This window comes from Sminthopsis crassicaudata, chromosome 2 (assembly GCF_048593235.1).
Source record: "Sminthopsis crassicaudata isolate SCR6 chromosome 2, ASM4859323v1, whole genome shotgun sequence".
In the NCBI taxonomy this organism is placed as follows: domain Eukaryota; kingdom Metazoa; phylum Chordata; class Mammalia; order Dasyuromorphia; family Dasyuridae; genus Sminthopsis; species Sminthopsis crassicaudata.
This window is the reverse complement of record NC_133618.1, coordinates 395,870,715-395,896,912: the sequence shown is the minus strand read 5'-3', so window position 1 is coordinate 395,896,912 and position 26,198 is coordinate 395,870,715. Positions and strand designations below refer to the sequence as shown.

The 26,198-nt window shown below is 40.6% G+C and overlaps 1 protein-coding gene and 1 long non-coding RNA gene across 2 annotated transcripts in view; both read right to left on the bottom strand.

Annotated features, from left to right (window-relative positions):
- Window positions 1-18,611, bottom strand: part of LOC141553543 (uncharacterized) — a 64,700-nt gene extending 46,089 nt beyond the window's left edge. Inside the window, exon 1 of the long non-coding RNA XR_012485510.1 lies at window positions 18,542-18,611. This is a non-coding gene — a long non-coding RNA (uncharacterized LOC141553543). The remainder of the gene's footprint in view (window positions 1-18,541) is intronic.
- Window positions 18,612-19,518: 907 nt separating this feature from the next.
- Window positions 19,519-22,463, bottom strand: POU4F3 (POU class 4 homeobox 3). Its single transcript, XM_074291723.1, has 2 exons — window positions 22,097-22,463; window positions 19,519-21,805 (listed from the first exon to the last, which is right to left on the bottom strand). The coding sequence occupies exons 1-2, from the start codon at window positions 22,214-22,216 to the stop codon at window positions 20,912-20,914; spliced, it is 1,014 nt and encodes a 337-aa protein (XP_074147824.1). The 5' UTR covers window positions 22,217-22,463; the 3' UTR covers window positions 19,519-20,911.
- Window positions 22,464-26,198: the final 3,735 nt, after the last annotated feature.

Below are 26,198 nucleotides of genomic sequence, written 5' to 3'. Positions count from 1 at the left end.
TCTGAAGCTTGTACTCGGGATGACTTTAGGAAATTTACCCTCCCCAAGTCTCAGTTTCTTCATCTGTAAAATGAGAGCTGAAGCTCTTCCTGCCCTGGATCTCACGGGATCATTGGGTCATTTGCTGGTTCACATAGTGTCTGTAGTCTTGGCTTGTGGAGCAAGATGTAGCACCAATGAGACTTTCTCCAGTAGTAAGTGCTGTAACCTGGCTCCCCAAGGTGCTATTTGGGTGAATTGGGCTCCATATTTTTTTCTCCCATCTCCCTATGGTACCAAGTGTGTGACTATTGATTTTCTTCCTAGCATTTGTTTTTGTTATCCATAATTTATGGGATCATTTTTCCATCCTTCATGAAGGCAAATTTTGTGTAAAAATCAATTGTGTGAGGCCTGCCCATGGGCTGGTTGGTTTTCTTTGCTTTCATCTCCCCGGCACTATCCTCAGGAGACAAGGAGCAGGATGTTAGGGAACAGGAGCAGGAGGGGGCTGGGAAATCAATTGTCAGTAGTTCAAAAATCCTATTAAAAAACATGTCCTGCCAAATTTCTTCTAGTACCTTGAATATTATCCACATTACATTGAGTTCTTGTTACAGACCAGATTGAAACTGACTTGTGATCAAATAGAGGGATTCCTTACTAAAAAACAAAACAAAACAAAACAAAAACAAACAAACAACAAATAAAAAAAACCCTCTATATTTGTTTTTTAAGGGATTAATTACTAACAACAGGAACTATGGAACTTCTATAGAGATGGGGGGGAAAAGGCACATGATCCAACTGAGACTCATAAAAAAGTGAAAAGATTAGTTTTATGGAATTTTTAAAGCTAGGAAGACTATGAAAATAATTTAGTCCAATCCCAACTTGACAGATGAGGAAACTGAGATACAGATGGGGGGGAAATGACTTGAACAAAGTCTCACAATAAGTTAATAAGTAGCAGAGTGGAGACTAAAACCAAGGACTCTTGACTTCTAAAACAAAATCCTTAATACAGCAGAGGCTCTGCATTTCTTTCTTCAGGCTATTACATAGAGCATGATGCTCATAGGACCATGAGCTGGAAAAAGCCACCTTTTTAAAGCTATATGGTCCTCACTTTATACATGAGGAAAATGAGATCCAAAGTGGTTAAGAAACATGTCCAAGAGAAACTTCCAGGGGAGGATTCTGGGAAGATAGCAGAGTAGGTTGGGAAATTTCAAATTCTTCAGGTTTCCTCTATAAATAGATCAAATTTGCATTTCAAGACAAACATAGACAGGTGAAAAATCAAGAAGACTTGGGGAAGAAAGGAGTCTTCCTGATACAACCTGAGAAAATCTGAAAAAAGGGGAGAATCAAACAGTGTGAAGTGCAAACACCTCCAGGCTAGCTCTGCAGAAGCATGAAGTAGGGAGCCCTGGGATGGCTGGGTGTGGCTGGAACCTCAGGACAGCTTAAGGAGTCGGGGTCTGAGTCCCTGAGGACTGAATGAACCTTGGCTGATTGGGAATGTCAGGCCCAGATGTATTGCAGGGATGTGGCCCCTGGGTGAGAAGGAACCAGCACAACAATGAGTGCTGCTGGCTATGGGCACTTACAGGAGGGAGGAACTCCGTGGTTTGGGGTTCCTGGTCAGAGGGAATAGCTGAGGTAAAGCCAGACACACCATCTCTCCCATCCCAGGATTGGAGGTGTTTACATTAATACCTCTTTTAAAAAAATGAGCTGGCAAAGAAACATACTATGGGAACAGGGAAGACCAGGGTTCATCTTCAGAAGAGGTCACTGAAATTTAAAAAAAAAAAAAAATTTCTATCCCAAAGACTATGAAATGGCTCTCTGCCCAGAGAGAATTCATAGAACTTAAAAACTAATTTAAAAATCAAATGAGAGACATTGAGGAAAAACTAAAACAAAACAAAACAAAATTAAAACTAAAACCACTCAAGAAAAACAAGATTATGAAAAGTTAATCGATAGTCTCAATGACAAAAATAACTCTTTAAAAATTAGAATTGGCAAGGGGAAGCCAGTAAATCTATGAGAGACCAATAAATAATAAAACGGATTATAAAGAATGAAAATATAGAACAGAATGTGAAATATCTTATGAGAAAAATGATAGATCTAAAGAATAGCTCAAGAAGAGAAAACATAAAAATAATTGCACTTCTTGAAAGTTGTGACCAAAGAACAGTAATGCAAAAAATAATCCAAGAAAATTGTTCTGGAGTGATAGAACATGAGGGGAAAGTAGAAATGGAAAAAATCCACCCATTATCACCTCAACTGAGATCCTTTGTGGAAAATACACAGGAATATTATTGTTATGTAACCCCCAGATCAAAGAGAAAAATTTGCAAGAAACAAGAAACAACTCAAATATGCTAGAGCTACCATTAGAATTTGCAAAAATGTTTGTGGCAGCTCTTTTTGTGGTGGCTAGAAACTGGAAATTGAATGGATACCCATCAATTGGAGAATGGTTGGGTAAATTATAGTATATTAATATTATGGAATATTATTGTTCTGTAAGAAATTACCCAGCAGACTACTGGGCTTATATCCCAAAGAAATACTAAAGAAGGGAAAGGGACCTGTATGTGCCAAAATGTTTGTGGCAGCTCTTTTCATAGTGGCTAGAAACTGGAAAATGAATGGATGCTCATCAATTGGAGAATGGTTGGGCAAATTATGGTATATGAAGGTTATGAAATATTATTGTTCTGTAAGAAATGACCAGCAAGATGAATACAGAGAGGCTTGGAGAGATTCATATCAACTGATGCTGAGTGAAATGAGCAGAACCAGAAGATCACTATACACTTCAACAACAATACTGTATGATGATCAATTCTGATGCAAGTGGATATCTTGGACAAAGAGAAGATCTAATTCAGTTCCAATTGATCAATGAAGGACAGAATCAGCTACATCCTGAGAAGGAACACTGGAAAATGAGTGTAAACTGTTTACATTTTTGTTTTTCTTCCCAGGTTATTTTTACCTTCTGAATCCAATTCTTCCTGTGCAACAAGAAATTCGGTTCTGCACACATATATTGTATCTAGGATAACATATTTAACATATATAAGACTGCCCACAATCTAGGGAAAGGGGTGGAGGGAAGAAAGGGAAAAATCGGAACAGAAGTGAGTGCAAGGGATAATGTTGTAAAATATTACCCATTCATACGTACTGTCAAAAAATTATAATTATAAAATAAAAAAATTAAAATTAAAAAAAAAAAAGAAATGACCAGCAGAATGAATACAGAGAGGCTTGGAGAGACTTACATGAACTGAAGCTAAGTGAAATGAGCAGAACCAGGAGATCATTGTATAACTTCAACAACAATACTATATGAGGATCAATTCTGATGGAAGTGGCTATCTTCAACAATAAGAGGATCCAAATCAGTTCCAATTGATCAGTAATGAACAGAACCAGCTATACTCAGAGAAAGAACACTGGGAAATGAGCTTGGACCACAACATAGCATTTCCACTCTTTCTGTTATTGCTTGCTTGCATTTTTGTTTTTCTTCTCAGATTATTTTTACCTTATTTCTAAATCTAATTTTTCTTGTGAAGCAAGATAACTGTATAAATATGTATACATATATTGTATTTAATATATACTTTAACATATTTAACATGTATGGGACTACCTGCCATCTAGGGGAGGGGTGAAGGGAAAGAGGGGAAAAGTTGGAACAGAAGATTTTGCAAAAGTCAATGTTGAAAAATTACCCATGCATATATTTTGTCAATAAAAAGCTATTTAAAAAAAAAAAAGAATTGTACAGGATTTAGCAGCAGCCACAATAAAAGACCACAGATCCTGGAATCAATCAAAAGACAATCAAAAAAACTAGGCCTCTAGCCAAAAATATCATATATGCAAGATTATAATATTAAAAGGGAAAAAAATGGACATTCAACAAATTTCCAGATTTTCATGACTTTCTATCAGCCAAACCTGAACTTAATAGAAAATTTAGCATATAAGAAACAATATCAAAGATCAATTTCAAGGAAATCAACATGGACAATTATTTGTTTATTTATTTATTTTTATGTGGGAACTGAATACCATATGTTTAAGATTGACATCAACAATAGGGCAGCTCAAAAGAAAGATTGGGACAAAGTTTTAAATAAAAAAGTAATTATGTCATACAGATGAGATACAGAGGCAATTAGAATGGGGAGGAGGGCTTGTAGTTCTGAAAATCCACTCACATGAGGAATAGGTTAAATAAACAACACTACATATATGTCATGAAGGGTATATCACCCTCCAAAATCTACAAAGAAATAATGTGGAAGGAATGGGAGGACTGGGAAGCAAAAAGTGAGGGAAGAAGATAAGAGAGAGATCCATAAGTAATAACAAGTAGAATTAAAGTAGAATTAAATAGTAGTAGAATTAAAACAGTCAACAGGGACAGGAAAAATATGTGTGTATGTGGGAATATGTGTGTGTGCATGTGAATGTATATATCTCCATATGTATATATAAATATATCCTTTTTTAACTACAGCCTGTTTGGGAGTGGGGGAGGGATGAAAGGGGAGGAAAAGAATCAAGTTTAAAAGGCACAAATCAGAGAACAAAGAACAATTTACAAGGAAGTAAAGGAAAGATGGACACTCATGAATATGCTTTCTTCTACTAATATATATATATACTTTCTTGATCTGATAATTTGTTGTTATATATATTTGAATCCTCCCTGTTGTTCTGCACATGACAATGTTCTCTTTTGTTTTGTTTCATTTTGTTTTGTATTCCTTTTTCTTTTTTTTTTTTTATTGTTTTTTTAAATAAAAGACATTTTAAAAGAACTGCATCCAAAGTTACAGGAGCAGATCCATATTTAGTGCTTTTTCCATTACATCACACTGCCTCCTTTATCAATTAGAGGGTCAAAAATGTTCAGCACAGACTATGCTGAACATCACTGGCATAGGTCTTGTGACAAGAAGACCTGAGTTCAAATTTTATCTTTTTTAGGTAGACCTAGTCCAAATTCTTTGTTAATAAGCTATGTGACTCAGTCTACCTTAGTTTCCCCCTACAAAATAGGGTTATAATAGTATATGCTTCCCAAAGTTGTTGTGAGAATTAAATGAAATAATATTTATAAAGTGCTTAGCATAGTGCCTGGCAAAGTTGGTGCTTAATAATATTTCCCCCCTTCCTTCCTGAATAATTGTTACAAGGCTTTTTTGTTTTTTCCTTCTCAGGGGAGGGGGAAGAGACCAAAAGGAAATTTGTGTTAATTTTTAAAAATTAATTTAATTTTTACAAAAGAAATGTTCAATGCTCAGAGGAAAGGAAGGTAAGCCATGCAAACTGCACCCCAAGGACAAAGCTGGCAGTAAGCCAAGTATCCAACTCAAGGCCTAGGGGCAACATGTGGACTGCAGTATTCCTGAGTCTGAAACTAGATAAAAATGTAATGGGGAAATATTTAACGAAATAGACAAAAATACAATATAACATAGATAATATAATATTTTAAGACTAAGTTGATAAATAGCCCACCAACATTCTAAAGTAGGAATTAGTAATGGCCTCTGGTTTCTGTTTGAATTCAATACCACTGGAGGGGGCCATGCTTGGAGGTTTTCTGGACAAAATTTTCTCACTCAAGGAGTAAATCCTGGTCTGAAGTGTTTAGTTCCCTGTCCTATGGCCAGTTTTTGGCTAAATTGTGATGCTGTAACCCTCCCTTTGTCATCCTCTCTCCAAATAGGGAAGGCCTCTCCTTACATTGCTATAAGAGGTAGGACCCCTAGAGGACTATATGGCACCAAGAAGTGGACTTCCGCTCAAATTCTAACTGTCTCTATCTAGTTGTGTGGTTCTGAGCACACAATTTAATTCCTCGGGTGACAATTTCCTCCTTTTTATAATGAAAATGGCTGACTTATTAAAAAAAAAAAAAAAAGATGACTGAGAATGTCTCTTAGAATAGTAGATCCATATCTCCAACAAAGAGAAGATCTAATCCAATTCCAAATGATGAATGATGGACAGAATCAGCTACACCCAGAGAAGAAACACTGGGAATTGAGTGTGAACTGTTTGCATTTTTGTTTTTCTTCCCAGGTTATTTTTACCTTCCAAATCCAATTCTCCTTGTGCAATAAGAGAACTGTACGGTTCTGCACACATATATTGTATCTAGAATAACATATTTAATATATATGGAAAAGCCTGCCATCTAGGGGAGGGGGTGAAGGGAGGGAAGGGAAAAGTCAGAATGGAAATGAGTGCAAGGGATAATGTTTTTTAAAAATTACCTATGCATATGTACTGTCAATAAAAAATAATAATAATAATAATACAAAAAGAATAGTAGATCCATGATTCCATCCCCCTCCTAGGATAAATAGTATAGAGAAAGGGTGACTCGGAAGGATAAAGTGAGATTGACCAGCTGTAATACACTGGACAAGTCATTGACTTTCCCTGTGCCTTCCCCTTCTCTGCACTGTGCTCTGGTAATCAAGGTTTTAAGTTGTTTTTATTATCTATTATTTGGGGGATCATTTCCCTCTGTTTCATGCATAATGGCAAATTTTGGGTCAAAATCAATTGAGTGAGTACTGTTAGGCAGGTAGGTGATGGAGTCTGGAGTCAGGAAATCCTAAATTCAAATCCAATCTTAAACATTTCCTGTGTCACTCTGGTAAGTCACTTAACCACTGTTTGCTTCAGTTTCTTCAACTGATCAATGGGGATCATGATAGAACCAGCCCCCCAGGGTTGTTCTGAACCTGAAATGACATACCATGTGTAAAGCACTTAGCACAATATGTGGCACATAGCAGGCATTTAATAATTGCTTCTTTCCTTCCTAAAATGTTTGCTTTGTTTTTATCTATTTATTAACATGTATACTAGTTTTGGCCATATAGGGTGTTGAGCTGAATGATCTCTGAAGTCCCTTCCACCTTAAAAGGCTGATATGATAATAGTAGACAGAAATTCCAAGAAACCTTAGGAAATCTCTGGTAGGGACTTCTTATGGAAGAAGATTTAAATCATCCCAGACCAAGGGACTAGCTTTTATCTATAATTATGTAGATAGCTGATATCATACAAAGATAATGTAGACCAGAATATTTGAACTATACTTGATGAGGGAGAGACATGATTTAGGATTTCAGTTAGTTCTGAGGGATTTTTGAGGGGTTAATATTGTTAGGAAATATTTTTAAAACTACTAAGAGGCTTTCAGGGTTATATTACCCTAGCAAATGAAAAAAGCATTTCTGGGCCTTCATACAACCTTGCCCCTCTCTATGATCCCTTTGAGGACTGCAGTTACCTCAGACTCATTCTGGTCCACCATTAAGGCAGTCTTTTATCCTTCCAGGATTAATCCAAGAAAAAGACTAGGGTTTTTCCATAATACATCCTTGGCAGTGGAAGGTCAGAGAGACCACTCTCATTTTGCTATTGCAGTAACAGACTACAAGCCAGATCAAAACTGATAATCAAGCTTGTGGATTAAGGGTAGCATGGGATACCACATAGTATGGACTTAAAATCAGGAAAGCTGGCTTTAAATGACACTCAACTGCTACTAGTTGTAGAACCAGGATATTTTCCTCATCAATAAAGTGGGGGAGAATATCCCTGTAGAACCTTCTTCTGGGTTATAGACACTCGATTCAGATTACTGCAAACTTAAAAGTGCTATTCAATGGTTGGGTAAATTGTGGTATATGAAGGTTATGGAATATTATTGCTCGGTAAGAAATGACCAGCAGGAGGAATATAGAGAGGCCTGGAGAGACTTAAATCAACTGATGCTGAGTGAAATGAGCAGAACCAGAAGATCACTGTACACTTCAACAACAATGCTGTATGAGGATGTATTCTGATGGAAGTGGAAATCTTCAACATAAAGAAGATCCAACTCACTTCCAGTTGATCAATGATGGACAGAGGTAGCTGCACCCAGAGAAGAAACACTGGGAGGGGAATGAAAATTGTTAGCACTAATATCTGTCTGCCCAGGTTGCATGTACCTTCGGATTCTAATGTTTATTGTGCAACAAGAAAGTGATATTCGCACACATGTATTGTACTTAGACTATATTGTAACACATGTAAAATGTATGGTATTGCCTGTCGTCGGGGGGAGGGAATAGAGGGAGGGGGGGTAAATTGGAAAAATGAATACAAGGGATAATATTATAAAATATATATATATATATAATAAAAAAAAAGTGCTATTCAAATGTCATTTACTAGTATTATTACTATGAAAAATCTTATTGCATGTGGATTGCTATTCTCATCCCCTTATTAGTTCATGATATTCCATAGCTTCTCTGAAACTTGAGTTCTTCATTTTGAAAATCAAAACAAAAAGTTGTCTAATAGAATTATAGAGAGAAAATTTTGGAATACTCTACAACAAAATGTCCTAGCAAGCCTCCTGCAGATCCCAAAGCCAAGAATGTTAATATATTCTCTGAGAGAATTTTGGGGATTGCTCCAAAAATGAGACACCATACAGCCTACTGGATATTAAGTTGATCTTAAAGTCAGAAACACCCGAGTTAAATTCCTAAATCTGGCACGTGCTGGCTGTATTGCCCACATGAAGTTAATCGCTCAGTGCCCTTGGTAACAATCTGGGACTCTGCATTTTGGAAAAGGTGCTGGTCTACATCATTAGAAGGAGTTTTCTCAAGTAAGAGTTCTCTATATCATTGAAATTACAGATCCAGCTCCTCTTCCTTTCCTATACATCAAGTTCAATAAATGTCATCCTTCCTTGGGGATTCTGTATTGAACTAATTCTTTTTTTAGGAGATGAGGCAATTATGATGTAGGATTCTATCCTTTATCTTAAATATAGATGGGAAGAATATTGAATGGTCCATCGGTATCCTCTCAGTATCAAGAGAAATCAAGAACGATGCCTCCCCTTACCCCAGCACACTGAGTGGCCCACTTTGTGATGAATTTATGGGAGGATACAGACAAGAGAGGAATAGGATGCATAGTCATGGATGGATTGTGCTCAACAGCATTGAAGGGAGCTTCTATCTCAGTGAGATCACAAGTCCATTAGAATTCTTGAGCATTTTTATTACATATGATTCTGGATAATCTCTCTCTTTGTGACATGGAAATAATCAGGTGATTATGATGTATATAATAGTGATTCTGAGGTAACTAAGAGATAAATTTCCTTTATAAAAGTGATCTCAATTGGTCAAGCTTGGGACAATTCCTAAGCTGGAACATCTTCAGCCAGTAAGCAGTTTCAAGATAGCACAAGATTTAGGGAAGGGTTAGTATTTTCCATATGTTTGAGACATATGTAGATAGATAAATAGATAGATGACAGACAAACAGACATAAATGTGGATATTTGAAACATACGGGAAATCCTAAAACATAAATCCTACATACTACATATATATTCAAATATAAGTCACATCATCTTAATCTAAGTAGTACTTGGTCTCTAATAATATAGTAGGGAATAAATTAAATGCGATCATTACCTGCTTACTCTTAGGATATATTTTAACTTTATCATAGAGCTGAGGTAAATATAGTAATGTGTCTGGAGAAGAACCGAGGACAATTCCCTCATAGCATCAAAGTCTCAGGGGAAGGGGGAGGAAAGAGGGAGGCAAATGGACGAATTCTCACTAAATAATAGGGAATTTTGTAAAGCTGAGTTTTGTCTTTCCACATAAAATAAATCATTAGAAGATAAACCATTTTAGAACAGCTATGCAACATTAGTTTATGTTTGATCATGATACTTCTTTCCACCTCCTATGTGGTACTGTGAATTGTGGACCTTTCAGAGTCACAGAAATTAGGTTTTGGAAATCAATTCTCATGTGGTTTTCTATGGACAAAAAGCAAAAGCAAAAAAGGAATTCAAAATGTAGTAAAAACAAACAAACAAACAAACAAACAAAAACCAACAAACTTGAATGAATTGATGCAAGATAAATATAATGGGGGCAGCTAGGTGGGGCAGTGGATAGAGAACCAGCCCTGAATTCAGGAGGACGGGAGTTCAAATCTGGTCTCAGACACTTAACACTTCCTAGCTCTGTGACCTTGGGCAAGTCACTTAACCCCAGCCTCAAAAAAGAAAAAAGAAAAAAAAAAGATAAATATAATGAACTAAGAGAACAATGACATAATGACTATAGTAGTGTGAATTAAAAGAACATTAAAAGGCAGTCAATATGCTAATTATGTGCAAAGATTAATCTTGAGATTTTTTTTAGTTTAATTTTATTTTCAGTTCCACCTTTCCTTCATCCATTAAGAACCAAACTTGTTTAGATTATGTGATGATCAACTCTGATGCATGTGGCTCTTTTCAACAATTCCAGTAAACTTGTAAATGGTGAGAGCCATCTTCATCCAGAAAAAGGAATTTGGAAATTGAATGTGGATCACAACATAATATTTTCACCTTTTTTTCTTTTTGTTTGCTTGGTTTTTTTTCCTTTTTGATCTAATTTTTCTTGGGCAGCATGATAAATGTGAAAATATGTTTAGAAGAATTGCACATGTTTACTTGCTGTCTAAGGAAAGGGGGAAAGAAGGGAGAAAAATTTGGAGCACAAAGTTTTGCAAGGATCAATTTTGAAAACTATCTGCACATATTTTGAAAATAAAAGGCTATTATTAATTTTTAATAGCCAATCTTGTTTGAGAGAACTGATATATTTTCCATCTCTTCCATGGAGAAATGTGGGTTTTCAGGAAGAGAATATATCATAGTCTACTATTTTGCTGTTTTTTGCTTAATTATTTTCCTTGGTTACAAAGTAAGGTTCTACTGGAAGGGGTAGTTTATTGAGAATACAAATTAACAACCTTTTTAAAATAAATGTTTTTAAAAATTTTAAACTTTAAAAAATTCTTTTATAAAATGCTTCAGGTATATATGCTCATTTTATCATTTCAACAACCCTATAAATAGGATACTCTCATCTTCAGCGCTCCCACATATGAGGGAAAAAAAAGAGGCTAGAAGAGGATTGTGTAGCTAAAATATATCTGAGATAAAATTTGAACCCAGATCTTTCTAACTCCAGATCATATATTTTTGCTACTTTACCACCTAGTTGCACTAAGGAGAGGGATTTGTGAACCCCAAATTAAGAACTCCTGCCCTAAAGATTCTGCCTTTCATAAGGCAAAAGGGAAACAAGCCCTTTAGCTTCTTTTTCTTTGGTCATTACCCTAATCCGTTTAAGGCACAGGAAAAAGATCTTACTATTCTTGAGTGGACAGAGCTTTAACTTTTTATGTCCTGAATCTTCTGACAGAACAAAATTCCTCCCTGAGTTTTCACTTAGTTTCCTCAAAGAAAGTGATTAGACCTTTGGTAAGGATGAAAAAAGATTTAGGGCACTGTTTGGTAACGGATTGTTAAAGATTGATAAAGGTTTCTCTTCTAGATGGGACTAAGAACTTTAGACTAAAACATTTTCCTTGGTGATATAGAACCTTTAGGAGGCAAGGTCAGAAGAGAGGAAATGAATATGAATATCACAAAAGTGATTGTAAACTTGGGAGAATGACACTTCACTTTAGGATGGACTATGTTGATGACTATGAGTTACAGAGAAGGAATCAATATACATTAGAAAAGGAGGTTCCTCACTGAAAGCTCCCTACATATGTGAAATCATTTATCCAATTAAAAAAATCTTCATACAAATTCTTGGTATGAAAATAATAATAACAATAATCATGATAAAACTAAAAGCAAAGCATTATTTTAGTTCTTGCTACTCTAAGAACTTTACATCTAAGATTTTGACAAACATTTTATTGTGCATCTTCTATGTGCAAAACACCATTTTAGGTGATTTATGGTTTTATTACTTTTTAATAACAAAGTCTTATGTCAGTTTCCCCAAGAAAATATAAAAATATACTCAACTATAAAATACAAGTCTAGTTGCTCACCTCTTTATAGGTTTAAATAACCATCTAGAAAAAGAGGCTAAATTAAGAGATATAGAGAGATGTTATTTATCTTCCCCAAATTGATTCAGCCTAATTCAAACATTATTAATTGAGCACCTACTGCACTGTGATAGGAAGTACCATAAAGCAATCAATCACAAAGCATTTATTAAATACCTATTAAATACAAAGCATTATGCTAGGTACTGGAGGCTTGAAGACAAAGAATGAAACGATCTCTTCTTCCAAGAAGCTTACATTCTAATGAAGACAAAACAAGTATATATCTAAGTTTACACTGAATAAATATATAAAAAATAAATACAAGCAAATAAAAGTAGTTAGGGAGAAAAGGCTCCAAGTGGAAGATAGTGCTTGAGCTGTGTCCTGAAGGGGGAAAGAGTTTTTATGAAGTGAAGGCAAGAAGAGAATACATCCTAGGCATGGAGAGAGTGCAAAAGCATGAAGATGAAGATCCAGGAACAGAGAAAAGGGCAGTTCAGCTGAAACATAGAGTATGAATAGGAAAATATGAGCCAGAAAAGAAAGCTGTGGCCAAGTTGTAAAGGTCTTTAAAGGCTAAACAGAGAAATTTTTATTTTATCCTACAAGCATAGGGAGTCACTAAAGTTGGTTGATTAGGGAAGTAACATAGTCAGATTTGCATTAAAGGAAAATAATTTTGGTAGCAGTAAGAAGAGACAAGGCAAGGAGATCTATTAGGAGGCTATTACAGTAATGTAGGGGAAAGGTGGAAAAGGTCAGAACTGACGCGGTTGTTACTTGAATAAAAGTGATCCAAGGCAAGAGATATGATGGAGGTAGAAACAGTAAAATTCGATAACTGGGATTCCAAATAAAATATGTGATGCCTTCCTTTTATTCAAAGATCTTAGGGTAGTTAGCTGACAAAGTAGATAGAGTACAAGTCCCGGAATCAGGAAAATCTGAGTTCAAATCCAGTCTCAGACACTTACTGTGTGACCCTGAGCAAGTCACTTAATCCTATTTGCCTTTAAAAAAAAAAAATCAAAGACCTTTAGGTTTTTTAGGGACACAAGATTAATCTGAATGAAGTTTATCTTTCCTATTCCCTCACCTTTCCTACGATAGCTACCAATAATGGAAAGAGGGTAAGATAGGGAGTGTTTATTGTGGGACTGGCATGGAGAATTAAGAAGCAGCATGGCTTCTTGATCTGAAATCAGAGTACTTGGTTTCAAATACTACCTCTGATACTACTTAAATGACTCTGGGCAAATTACTTAATCTCTTAGGGCCCTAGTTTTTGTTTTCTTTTTTTAATGTAAAATCCAAGGCTTAGAGAAGATTTGTATAGTCCTTTTTAGTTCTAATCCCTGTGAAAATCATTGTTCAGCTGCAAGGATATTCTCTCTTGTAGTTAGACAGAGTTGAGTGTTGTCTAAGGAAAAATGTGAATGACCGAATAAGAGACAAATTTATTATAACCAAGATGATCTCTAATGACAGTAAGAGCAACTATGTGGAGAAGTGGACATAGTACCAGATTTAGAGTCAAGAAGACATATTCCTGACTCCAAAAATGGTCTCAGATATTTACTTGCTGTATGACCCTCGGTAAGTTATTTAACCCTATTTGCTTCAGTTTCCTCATCTGAAAAAATGAGCTGAGGAAGGAAATGGTAAGACTAATCTAGTATATCTTTGCCAACACACACACACACACACACACACACACACACACACACACACACACACACACCCCACAACAACAAAACAAAATCCAAATGGGGTCACCTGAGTTGGACACGACTGAAAAATGACTAAACATCAACAACAGTAAGAATTTTTGTTGTTATTTCTTGTGCTTCCCTTCCTACCCACTTCACACCAAGAATTCATATATTCCTTATACCTACATTTTGGTTGTGTCTACATAGAGATAAATTGATTTGAATGGAATCAGATAAGTTCAAACAAGCAATTTGGTTGATTTCCCCCTCCCCACTGAATTGTCAATACTTCCTTTTTTACTCTACCCCACCTATCCACCCCAATTTTAAAAATCCCACAAATAAAACCAAACCATACATTTATTTTTTTCCACAGGACATTTTGGCCTTAGCTAGCATGTTGTCAGAAGTAGCAACATTTTAGATATGTATCCATGACAAGCAGTCTATCTGCTTTTCCTTCTCCCAGAGTAGTCACAAACCATGCCTCAGTGAGCTGAAAGGTGGATAGAATCAAATACAAACATTCAAACGTATGGGAATGTTCATTTTAATTTTTAAGAGAATTTTACCAAAATTGTTTTTAGAATTTGTTGAAATCCTTGACTTGCTTTCTGAATCACTTTTATTTTTGCTTTCAATAAAGTTGCTTCAAAATTAGCTCAGTTATTTAGAACATGATGCTAATTAGGTTATATGGATTGACCATAGTCATCATATTTTCTGTCCACAAAAACCTCTAGCTCCTTACCTCACTCAGGTGTGTATTTAGACACTCTTTGTCACATGAAAAACAGGGTGAGAAAGTGTTCATTACTAACCCCAACCAGTCCCTTAACTTTTAGCACATGCCCCATAACTAGTTTATTGACGCTATCCTTTCCAAATGATGAGGAGCTCACATTGTCATTTAATAGATCCAGGTACAGGAACTAACTACTCCTTCTCCCTTTCCTGTGGGAACTTTATTTTTGCATCTAAAAAAATGACTTTGTAATATATAGTGCCTGCAAGAAGAGAACCAATAATGATTCAGGGACATCATTGTTTCCCAGTTGAAGAGCTGTGCCCATAATCTATAGACACGGAGAGAAATTCTGTTGACTATGAGTAAGGGACTTGCTAGAATTTAGGCAAGAATTTTTAATAGAATTTTAAAAAGCATAGAGCAATGTGACAGATCATTTTCAGAGCATAAAAGTGTAATTTAACTTAACCTATTGAAGTAAAGAAAATAACTACTTTGCTTTTTGTCTAAGAAACTTTGATTAGTTTCAGCACCTGTCTAGATAGGAGGGTAGGGGGATGTGGAGGGAGAGGAGAACAAAAAATCCTGGAATTGCACAGCTTTCTCAAATCACATATAAATATTAATTTTAAACACAGAATGGCATTCTTTTCCCTTAGGATCCATAGGATAATTAGGACTGTGAAGGCCCTTAAATATAAATCATCCAGTCAGGCTCTAGACCTGAAGGTCATCTAGTCTAGCCCTTTTATTTTACAGGGGGAAAGACTTATCCAGGATCATCTAGTTCACAGAGCCAGAACTACAGCAATGGTCTCTTAGCTCCCATTCCATTGCTCTTTTCTCCCTCAGAAAGCTGTTAGTTGCTAAAAGGTCTTATTAGGTTAAAAAAAACAAAAACAAAAAACCTTTGGAATATTGGGAACATTTGAATAAAACTGGCTTTTCATCATTTTTATCCTTTGTGTTAATAATTGTACCTTTTTTTATTCATTCAATTACAAGCAAATTGACAGGAGACATTTATATTAGGCAGCTTAAACCCCAGCTAATGGAGTGCTTAATGACTAATTGATCAGATCCCAACCCAGAGTGCAGCAGAGACACAGTGGCCTAAAGGAATTTATGCAATTAGTTTAGGTTTGGTAGAAATTGAGTGCATATGAAGGTAAGCTTTTTTATGGCCTTGATTTATGACAGCTGGACATTAAATATATCTCCCAAAAGGGGAGCGGCCTAGCAAGGCCCCAGGCACCCAGCTACACAATAACTTGGTGTTTTATGGAGAGAGGTATAGGGAAGAGAAGAGTGTATGGGAAGACAAAACTGGGCGTAGTTAAGGTTTAGCTCGGACCTGGAGGAGGTAGAGGGGGAGTTGGAAAGGAGAGAAAGACATTTCATTTTAAATAAGAAATCCGCCCCCTAAGATGCAGTGACTTATTTCCAGGGAAGAAACTTTGACAGCTATTAACCATAACTGAAACCGGAAGAAGCCCCCCCCATTTCACCCCTCAGCCCTTCTCTGGCTTCCAGAGGCCTCCCAAAGGGGGATGACGTCTGCTGAGAGGGGAAGCCCGTTCTGGTGGGGCTGGGTGGAGCCTTGTGAACTCTGAACTCAGTCGGGAAATCCTTGTCTGAGGCCCGGAGCCTGGAGCCCGGGTCTCTAGGCTAGGGGAAGCGCAGACAGCGAAGCAAGGGAAACCCGAGCCAATCGGAAAAGAAGCGATCGAAGAGAAGACTAATTTCTCCACAGGGGTCACTCTCTGTCTCTGTCTGCCGGGCGTGAAGCCGCGGCCCCGGCTGGACTAGAGCTCTGTGTATGGGGGCGGGGGAGGGGAGGAAAGAAAAGATCTATTCTGGAGAAAAGAGTCCTAGAATAATGGGACGGGACTCTTGCCTCACCTGAATTAAGCAGAGTAATCTTTCTTTCGAAAAAACGGACATTAAACCTGTCTGATGTATGGCTAACTGAAGGGCGAGAGTAGACGTGTACTCTTCGGTCTCCCCACATTCTGCCGAGTTACAGTAAGAAAACTGGAGACTCGTTAGGAGGGAGTAAACGAACTTGTTCTGGGGCACCGGAGAGCCCCAGGGGGGGCTGCAGGAGCCCACAGCGGAGAACCTGATTCGAGAAAGTCCCACCAACCCTCTTTCTCTCACCCACTTCACTTAGTGTTCGTTATCTCCAGGTTCCCTATTTGTGGAGGGAAGGCCCTCCGCCTGAGAGATCCGAGGGTCTGCCCCACCCCCAATACACGGAAGCAAAAGTCTGTCTTTTGGGAAAGTTCCTTAGAGGTGGGAGAAATTGGAAATAGATCAGGATTTAAAAAAAAAAATAAATTGCAGCATCCTTTTTAATTTAAAAGGAGATCCGAGGGAGGGAAGTATCTGCAGAGAAAGGAACAAGTCCTTTGGTTTTGGCCAAATCCACGACATAGACTTTTATTATGTTTCCCTGTAGTAGGCTTAAGCTGCCAGAGCTGGGATTCTAGAGTCCTTTCAGTTTACAAATGGAAACAAACACGCTTTAGAGGCACAATGAACAGAGATCCCAGAGTTGGTGAGGGGCAGATCCAGGCGCAGAGCCTGGCGTTCTGACCACCATTCCGGGGAGTTGTTTGTTTCCCTCCCTTCTAGCTGGACCGCAGCTTGGGGCGGACAACCCTGGAGCTAGAATCAGGAAATCCAAGTTCGAATCTCAGCTTTGACACTTACCAAGTTGTGTGAGCCAGGCAAGTCATTTACCCGGTCTGAATCTCAGTTTCCTTATCTGCAAAATGGGAGTGATGGTCTTTGAACAACTCACCTCACTGAATTGTAATGAAAGCGCTTCGTCAACAAAACTATAGGAAGGTAAGTTAGAAACCTGGTTATACCTAAAAACTGTGTCGTGTGATATACGTCTACACTGGCAACACTAAATGACCCAGTCACTGACTGGCTTTGATCAAGAGACACACACGTGGAGCAACACTCACGTCCCCAGCCCAGAGCCACAGGGTCCTAGGCCGAGACAGAATTGTCGCCTTAGGTGACAGGCCTCTTGCAAAAGCAGTGCACTTTCTCACGACGGATTTAAAGCAGTTTAAATGTTCGCTAACGGAGGTCGGACTCGGACTCGCCCAGCTCTTTAACTCTTCCGGCCTGACTGGTCACAGACTCATACAGGCTTCTAATCCTCTTAAGCAGGGAGCCCGGGCGTGGCCGAAGTTTGGTCCAGCTCCCGTTTCGCCGGGGAAAGTAAGGGAGGATTTTCTTCCGTTCTACATCTCCTGCTCACTCCTGCCCATTCAGACAGCCTACCCTGGGGCTTTCTGTATGCCAGAGAAAGGGTTCGAATAACCCGCGGCTGCCTTTCTCCCCGCTGAGCCGGCTCCGGGGAAAGGAACTGCGCCCCAGAATAAGCCCATTCCCTTCTTCCTACAGGACCAAGGAGGCGGTCTCTAAATGTAGTGAGACTTTTTCTTTCTTCTGAATCTCGAAAGCGCCTCCTTGGTCCCTCAAGAGAATTCCACCGCTCGAAACCACCTTTAAGAAATGTATCAAAGGTTTTTCCGGCGTGCCTTTGCACGAGCTCCAGGCCTCTGTCCCAGGGCCGAAGAAGGCGTCTGTTGGAACTCAACTGAGCTGTGCTGACCTAGAGAGAAGAGATTGTCAGAAGTACCGGAAAATGCAGGGATAGAGACAAAGAATCAGGGAGAGATGTGTGGAGAGAATAGGGAGGAAAGGAGGAAGAAAGGAACATCCTCCTAAAATCTGCTCTGAATGGAAGTTGTAAACTTCAAGGGTGTTTCTGTAACTTTAAAAAAGAGATGGGGGGGGTGTATAGTCCTCCAAACCGACAACTTACATCGGATAAACCCGGCTGAGAATCGTCCCAGTCACGTCAGCGGAGCAATTCAGATTCAGAAAACCTATTTACCGTGGCACATCCCTTCTGAGTCCCTCCCTACTGACTTTCACAATAAACAAACAAAAGAAAACGCAACAAACGAGAGAGATCGCCTCCAAGACCCGCCGTACTCTTAAAAAGAAACAACAGCAGGATGGGTATAGTCAAGCGAATTTACTGGACTGAGAAGAAAACTCTTACCTGGAACGAGCTCCCAACTTCTCCTTGTCCAAGGCTTCTCTTTAAATCCGAGCGGACAGCGTCAGCTTCCTATGCCGCCGGAATTGGTTTCTGCCCTATTTTATACGACTATAGGCAATTAATATTGCATCAGGAGTATTTTAAAATTTCAAAACCCACCATATAATGTAATGGCATAAGGGCATTTATTATTAAAGGACACTTGCCTGAGAGGGTGGGGGGATCATGGGGCTGATTAAAACAGCTAAGGGGCTAAAGGGATTGGCTCCTTGAAGTGAGTTTCCCGATGCAGTGGGTGAATTCCTACTTTTCTGGTCCTAGTGGGGCCCCGGCTCTAACACCAATTTCTGGTCTGAGGTTTGATGTCTGACACTCATTTGAAGTGCTACCGTGAAATATTCAGAAGACACTACGATTTCGGTCATTAATTTTTAATCGTTTAGGTACTTCTGGGACTGGCAAATAGAAAGAGCTCTTTTTCTTTTAAAGAGCATCAGAAATGGACGGGTGATAGCCTGGTTTTCGGGATGAGCTCTTAAATGTGGTTCTGGAAGTGGGTTACTGGGCTCTGGAAAATGATCTCTCATCCTAGTCCCACGGCATATCTCCCTCTTCTCTCCCTCCTAACTCCCACCCCAGCTTCTGCTTACACTCCTTCCTTGGAAGCTTGCTTTCCCCTAGTTTAAACAGAGGGAACTAACGCTGCAATATTCACGAAGAAAATCGAAGAACATGTGGCCCCAGACTACAACTGATCAGAGTTTGCTCCTCAGACCTGAGAATACTAAAGAGTTAGAAACAGAGGTACCCAGTTTCCGTGCCTATTTACATATTGGCCCCATTGCTAGTAGGAGATGTTGGAGGGACACAAAAGGAAAAGGTACTTCTTGGGACTTTTTTTCCCTGACACTCGAGTTACTTCTGGGGCAACATGCCATTGATACTTCGGGAAAAGAAAGCAACTGCGATTCGGGTTGAAAAATAAAGCATTTATTATTTCAGAAGTTAATCCAAGGGTAGAGTGGGGGAAAGAACCTCATCACTTTATTTTAGCATCTACTAGGGGAAAACTAAGGATTACACAGCAACACACAAACTACATGACAAAACTAAGGTATGAGATGTGAGAGGAAAGGGAGGAGAGATGAATCATCCAGCCAAGCCATCTTAGGGAATCTCGAGTATCTTAAACATATTAGCCCAACAGATACCCAGTCTTGAAAGAAACGGAAAGGAGAGGTGAAGTTTTTAACAGAAGGAGTGTAAATATGTTTGAAAGGCTTGCATCCGATTCTGAGAAATTATTTCGGTTGTATTTCGTGGTTCAGTTGCGCTGGGAAGCCAGAGAGGGGCTCTGTGAAACCGGTGTCCAAACATGATTCCGGAGGGCGAGTTTAGAACAATTTATGGACTTTTACTCCAGCCCCATAGAGGAATCATCCACAGGAACTGATATTTGAAGCCAATATAGTCTTCCCTCAGCCACATCCACCCTCAGGCGAGGAACTAGGTTACATGGAGCAAACCTCTCCGAGATCAAAAGATTTCCACACCTTCTTGAGCGATGAATCAAGAAGGTGTCTCCAACCAAACTTTTCTGGGGGACAAGAAGAAATATGATAGATTTCCTTTTTTTGTTTGTTTTTGTTTTTTCGTTTTCCTTTAATTCAGTTCATGCTACTTTAGGAAAAATAATGCAAACCAAAAGACTGTCAAGTAGAATTTAAGTTTAAGGGAACACGAGGTTATCTTTCCGAAATATATACAAATATCTGCTATATCATATATATTATGTATATATAAATTTCCATACAGGTTAATTCCCTAATTTCTCCCAATTGGTTGACTTTTCTGTTTCCTTTCTATCTATTCTTCCCGCCCCGCCTCAACCCTTGCTTCTAATGTCTGTTTCTTATTGCAGTCAGCAATGTGGCGCCTTTACCCGGGATCCCAGCCCTCCCCCCGAAGTGAAGCATCCCTGGCTGCCCAGATCCCCCGGAAGGGAGTCGTAGTCCACAAAGCAAGCGTTCGGTTCTGCACGAAGGACAGCCTCCCCTTCCTGGCCTCTAATTTAAATTTTTTTTTTTTTTTCCGGTAAGAAAACTTTTTAAGAGTGGGACGAGGCTGAAGGGAAGGAAGAAGAGAAAAGAAGTGAAGGGAGAAGTGAAGAAAGAGGAAAGAAGGAAGAAAGACAAGAGGACAAGAGAAGAGACCAGACAGAGGGGAACAAAAGTCCGTGGCTTCGAGGGGGACGAGTCTAACTGCAGGGTCTGGGCGAGCTTCCTGCCCGGAGTGGTGTGTGTAGTCAAATACAAAAGTCCCGAGCGGTGGTCTCCCTCTCTCCAGGCCCGGGCCCCGCTCCGCCCGCAGTCAGTGGACGGCCGAGTATTTCATTCGTTTCTGTTTCTGTCTCTGGTTGCAGAACCAGACCCGCACCACGTTCTTTTTGAGGTCCAATTTCTCCGCTATGGCTGCGATCTTCTCGGAGGAGGGTCGAGGCTGGATCGCGAAATAAGCTTCTAGGGAGCGCTTCTCGGGCGCCGCGATGGACGTGCGCTTGCGCTTCCTCTCGCTGCCGTTGAAGAGCTCGGGCTTGGTGTTCTTCTCTCGGTAGGCAGCCTCCGCCTCCTCTAGCCAGGCCTGCAGGACCGGCTTGAGGGCTATCATGTTGTTGTGGGACAGGGTGAGGGACTCGAACCTGCATATGGTGCTCTGGCTCAGCGAGCCGACGCCGGGGATCTTGAGGTTGGCCAGCGCCGCGCCGACGTCCGCCTGGGTCACCCCCAGTTTGATGCGACGCTGCTTGAAGCGCTCGGCGAAGGCTTCCAGCTCGCGGGGATCGGACTCCACGTCGCTCAGGCAGGGCATGCCGTTGTGGGAGGAGACGGCGTGGGGATGGCCCATGCCCATGGCCTGGTGCAGGTGGCCCATGGCTCCCAAGTGGTGGGGGTGGATCTGCGCCGGCATCACGGAGTGCTCGGGCGCCCCGATGCCGCTCACTGTCAGCGTGGGCGAGATGTGCTCCAGGAGGTCCCCATCCAGGCCCTGGTGCACCGAGTGGTGGGGGTGCGAGGTGAGCGCCGCCGGGTGGGAGATGGGCACTGTGGACGAGGTAGAAGTGCAGGGCACACTGCTCATGGTATGGTAGGTCGCGTCGGGCTTGAAAGGATGGTTCTTGCCGTGGGAGACAATATCGACAGCCGCCAGAGCTTCGGCGCGGGCCAGCAGACTCTCATCAAAGCTTCCAAATATATTGCCCTGCAGCTGCAAGCAAGAATACGCAGAGCGGAGTCAGTGGGGAATACTGTCAACTCAGGATTAAAAAACATTTTCAAGCAACGAGATTCCTCCTCAAAGCTCAGGTCATAAAAATTAATATGAAGGCAGAAGCTTCGCAGGAATAGACGTGCGGATCAGAGACAAGGGAGAGAAGAGAGAGGGAGAGGGAGAGGGGTTCAGAGAGAGGCGATTGTTCTGGGCTCCATGAAATAAACATTAAGCGAGCGCCTGTCAAAAAATGTGCCTTAAAGCGGTAATTACGCTTCATCTACATACCTGCGGGGCGGGAAGGCAAACTCGGCGCATGGCCTCTGAACTGGAGTGCAGGCTGGAGAATTTAGGCTCCTGGAGGACGGGGTGCATGGTGAAAGGCTGCTTGGCGTTCATGGTCATCATCTTTGCACACCTTGCAGGTAGGCAGTCCCTGACATCGATTCAAGGCTGTCTCTCTCGCTGGCTCCTGTCAAAGTGAGCGGTTTTCAATGCCAGAGCTTCCCTCGCCCTCTCTCTGCCCCCACCTGCTTCTTCACTCATCTTACAAGCAGCATGCCAGGAATAGGACCGGGAACTGCGCGCAGGCGTGCTGCACCGAGGAATTAAAAGGAAAGTAGCCGGAGGAGGCAAAGCCAGTTAGCATCAAAGATGTCTACCCCGACCTGGCCAATTGTTTGCCTCTTAAGTCAATCGGCTTTTTAATTTATATCCCGGGCACCGCTTTGGCGTTTCTCAGCCCCGCCTGGCTCCAGGCGTCCCAGACCTTCCTGATTCATTTTTAAAAACCCCAAACCACTCCGTCCTGTCCCCTGCTCGCTATGCGGCTTTCTCTGGGATCCGGATCGAAAAGAAGTCCAAGTGAATTAGGGTGAGGGAGGGGGGGAGAGAAGGAAAGAAAGATGACCCTCCTTCAACCCCCTAGGACGCTGCCAGGAGCCCCCATTTAAAGTGCGCTCCTGGACCTGAGCCTAGGAGCTTCTGGCAGAGCCGGGTGTCCCCTCGGCTGTGGAGGCTCTTGCCTCACGGGGTCAGATGATCCCCTATTTGGGAAAGGTGAAATAGAATCCAGTCCCAGACTAGCCAGTAAGTCCATCTTCCTTGTCACTGACCAGGTCAGCCCAGCACCCTGCGCATCTGTCTTTGTGTGGCCCGGGAAGGGGTGGTGTCGGAGACTGCTTAAAGGGAGTTGTAATGGGGAAGTCCCTTTTCCTCGCCCACATCAGCAGGGTGCCTGTCCTCCTACTGCTTCGGGATTCCCTCCACGCTAGACCCTCTTAACTTTTCTTTCCAAGTATCGGAAACCAAGACTTCTGGGATCCAGCTAAATCTCGCCAGCCCCTCCAGGAGTGAGGCCAGATAAAGTCCCTTTCTCTAAACTCCTGGCTCGGGCACTTTGGGAACTAGTATTGCTTGCAAAGCCCCTTCTGCTCCCCTCTTCCTCCCCATTCCTCTCCCACCCCCCTTCTTGTAAACATCTTGAATAATAGATGGGGAATCCTGGTACAGCAGCAGCGCAGCTCGGCAAAGCTCAAGGCGAAACCACTAAGTAGATCAGCTGAGCCAGGCTAGCCTCAGCCACCTAGAGGAGCTGCAGGGGCTTCGGGTTTCATTGAAGCAAATTCTCCCGGCAGTTAGCTTCCCGAACCCGCCCCGGCTTCATGCAAATGAGGACTTTCGGTGTAAAAATACAGCCCACGTGGACTCGGCAGAAACCGAGCCGGGTCCCGGGCCTTGCCAAGTGCTTCGAAAAGCTCCCCCACAGGGCAGTGTCGGTTTCCTCAGTCCTCCCCCCTCCTTCCACCAAACTTTGCTCCGTAGGGTCAGCCGCACTTCTGAATGAGGAGGGACCCGAATTTCAACGGCCAAGTTAGGAATTTGGGTCCCCATCAGCTGCTCCTCACTTGGAAAGAGTGAGTCCCATAAACCAGAGACTGGACCTGTTTAGCTCCAAGCCTGGAAATTGCACGCACCAAAAACTTTAAAATTAGATGTTGTTGGATTTGAGGAAGAGGTGAATTAGAATGCTAACGCAGACACTAACCGGGTGACCTTGGTTCATTTAATCTTGATCACCCTTGATTTCTTCATCTGCAAAATGGGATAATAATAACACCTACACCACCACCGTCTCCATGGTGTGAGAGTCAAATGACAGAACATATAGAAAGCATTTGGCAAACTTAAAAGCAATATATAAATTCAAGCTATGTCACAAAAACGTCAAAGCAGATTGTCTAGTCACATACCTTTATCAAATAAGGAAAACAGAGGTCAGAGAGGAAAAATAATTGACCCAAGGTCATACAGCTAGGCAATGTCAGATACAGGATGAGAATTCAACTCTCCTACCCACAATAAGTAGCTGCTCCATAATGGAGCTGGGTTTGGGTTTGGAACTGTTAGTACTAGCATTAGGGATGGGTTGACTTGTCCTCACTTCAGCGCTGGGCCCTTTGTGACTATTTCTAGATGTAAATCCAGCATATGGCTGCAATCTGAGCAAAAAAAGAAAGAAAACTGGCAACATGAAAGGTTCAGGACCGAGATCTTAACTTTTTTAGTGAGGAAGCTCCTTTTCTCACTGACCATATAGGCCCAGCTATTGGATAATAAGAGACGGATACTCAACAGAGATAGTGGTTACCAGGGCTAATGGGTGGGAAGAAAATGCAATCTGATGAGACAAGGGCTAGCCATTTTAAAAGGCAGACACTGTATTCCAGAATATCTTTTCTGCTGACTGTCAAGGAGAGACCAATGAACCTCCAGTCTGACTACCCCAAAACCAATCTCTATTTCAAATCAGCACAGAATTCCTACCTGGAATTCTTGCTCCCTCTGCTGGTATTTCATCTTGACCTTTCCCTTCCCCAGAGTCCAGATGTGAGGGAACTTGGACTTGGCAATTTAACTATGTTGTTGCTTCAGGTCAAGGGAAGGCTGGTGGTGACCAAGAGAGGCACAAGAGTCTAGCAAGTTCTTAGCTTTCCTGGATAGTTGCCTGAAAAGTAAAAGACAATGGGGCTCCCCAGTAGGTAAGAACTTCAAGTTTAACTGTTTATTTTCAATTTTGGCAAATATTTAGCAAGTGTCAATTATATTGTGGGTACTGTGCTAGGCATGAATATGAAAACAGTTCCTGCACTCAGGAAGCTTATATTCAAGTTGTTAGAAAATTTAATGCCTACTTCTCAGCAGAAAATGGTATTATGGGCCCACCCATTACTAGTGGGGCAAATACTATTATCTACTTTTTCTAGTAGTAGGGATGGATTTTTTTTATGGTACATTAATACAGTGACCATGAGAGAGAATAAAGCTAACCAGCCCACATGGAGATGAGAAATAACTCAACAAAGCATTTAATAAACTCCTACTATGTACTTTAAAATTATGCAAGACACTTTGAGAGACTAAAAGTTTAGATAAATTATATACCTGTTATCATGGAGCTTACAAGAATACTTCAAGAATAGCATCCATGACATGGTCCTCAGAAATCTCTATTTCTGATAGGTCACGGATGTGAGAAAAGTAATCTCTTGGTCTTTGGTTATGGTTTTTCCTAGAATTTTTGAGCTGAAAGGATACTAAATGACCATCTAGTCTGTCCCAAAGTATAAACATTCCCTCCACATCCCTAAAAGATGGTCATCCTGCTTCTTCTTAAATCCTTCTAGTGCCAAGAAGTTCACTATCCAACAAGACTCTTTCACTTGTTTCTTAATCCTATCCCCAACACAATCAGTTTTACTTTTTCCAAAGTTGCATTTAGTTTAATATATCCTAAATCAGCTTAGGTCCATTTCTCAGCAGGTATTCTCAACTGGTTGTAACAAATACTTGAGGACACATCTCATTAGGCAAAAGCTTTTCTATTCATGGCTTGGAAATCTTTCAGTGGCACTGAAGAGCATCAACTGTATCAAAGGAATCACAGACTTAATAACTGAAAGATGTCTTAGAGCTCATTTTCCAGAAAGGAAACTAAGTCTCAAAGAGCTGTGACTTGCCTAAAGCCCTACCAGTTGTAAGAGAGGAAGATCTGATTCCAAATCTAGGGTTCCTATTACTGTTTCCTTTGAATAGAAAAGAATTTGTGGAATATAAAATAAAAATATATTCATAGAAAGGCAGCCTATAAGAGATTGCCTGCCTTAAAAGTGTGAAAAGACAGATACTGGTTCATAGCTTATATAATCAGTGTTCAAAAAAGCACTTGTGCATCCCAGGGAAAAAGCTGAGTAATCCTTATGTGCAAATAGATATAAACATAACTATCAAATCCACTTTTCTTGCCTAGGTACTGTGGCTTGGGTGTTCAACTCTTTGCTTTTGAACTCATGAAGATGAGGGACAAAGAGCTACTGACCCTCATGTAGCC

Bases quoted from the DNA above. Each gene is read 5' to 3' on its own strand.
- POU4F3 (XM_074291723.1), bottom strand. From the start codon at position 22,216: ATGATGACCATGAACGCCAAGCAGCCTTTCACCATGCACCCCGTCCTC. The intron at 21,806-22,096 runs GTATGTAGATGA...TCTTGCTTGCAG, and splicing joins TTTGCCTTCCCGCCCCGCAG to CTGCAGGGCAATATATTTGG.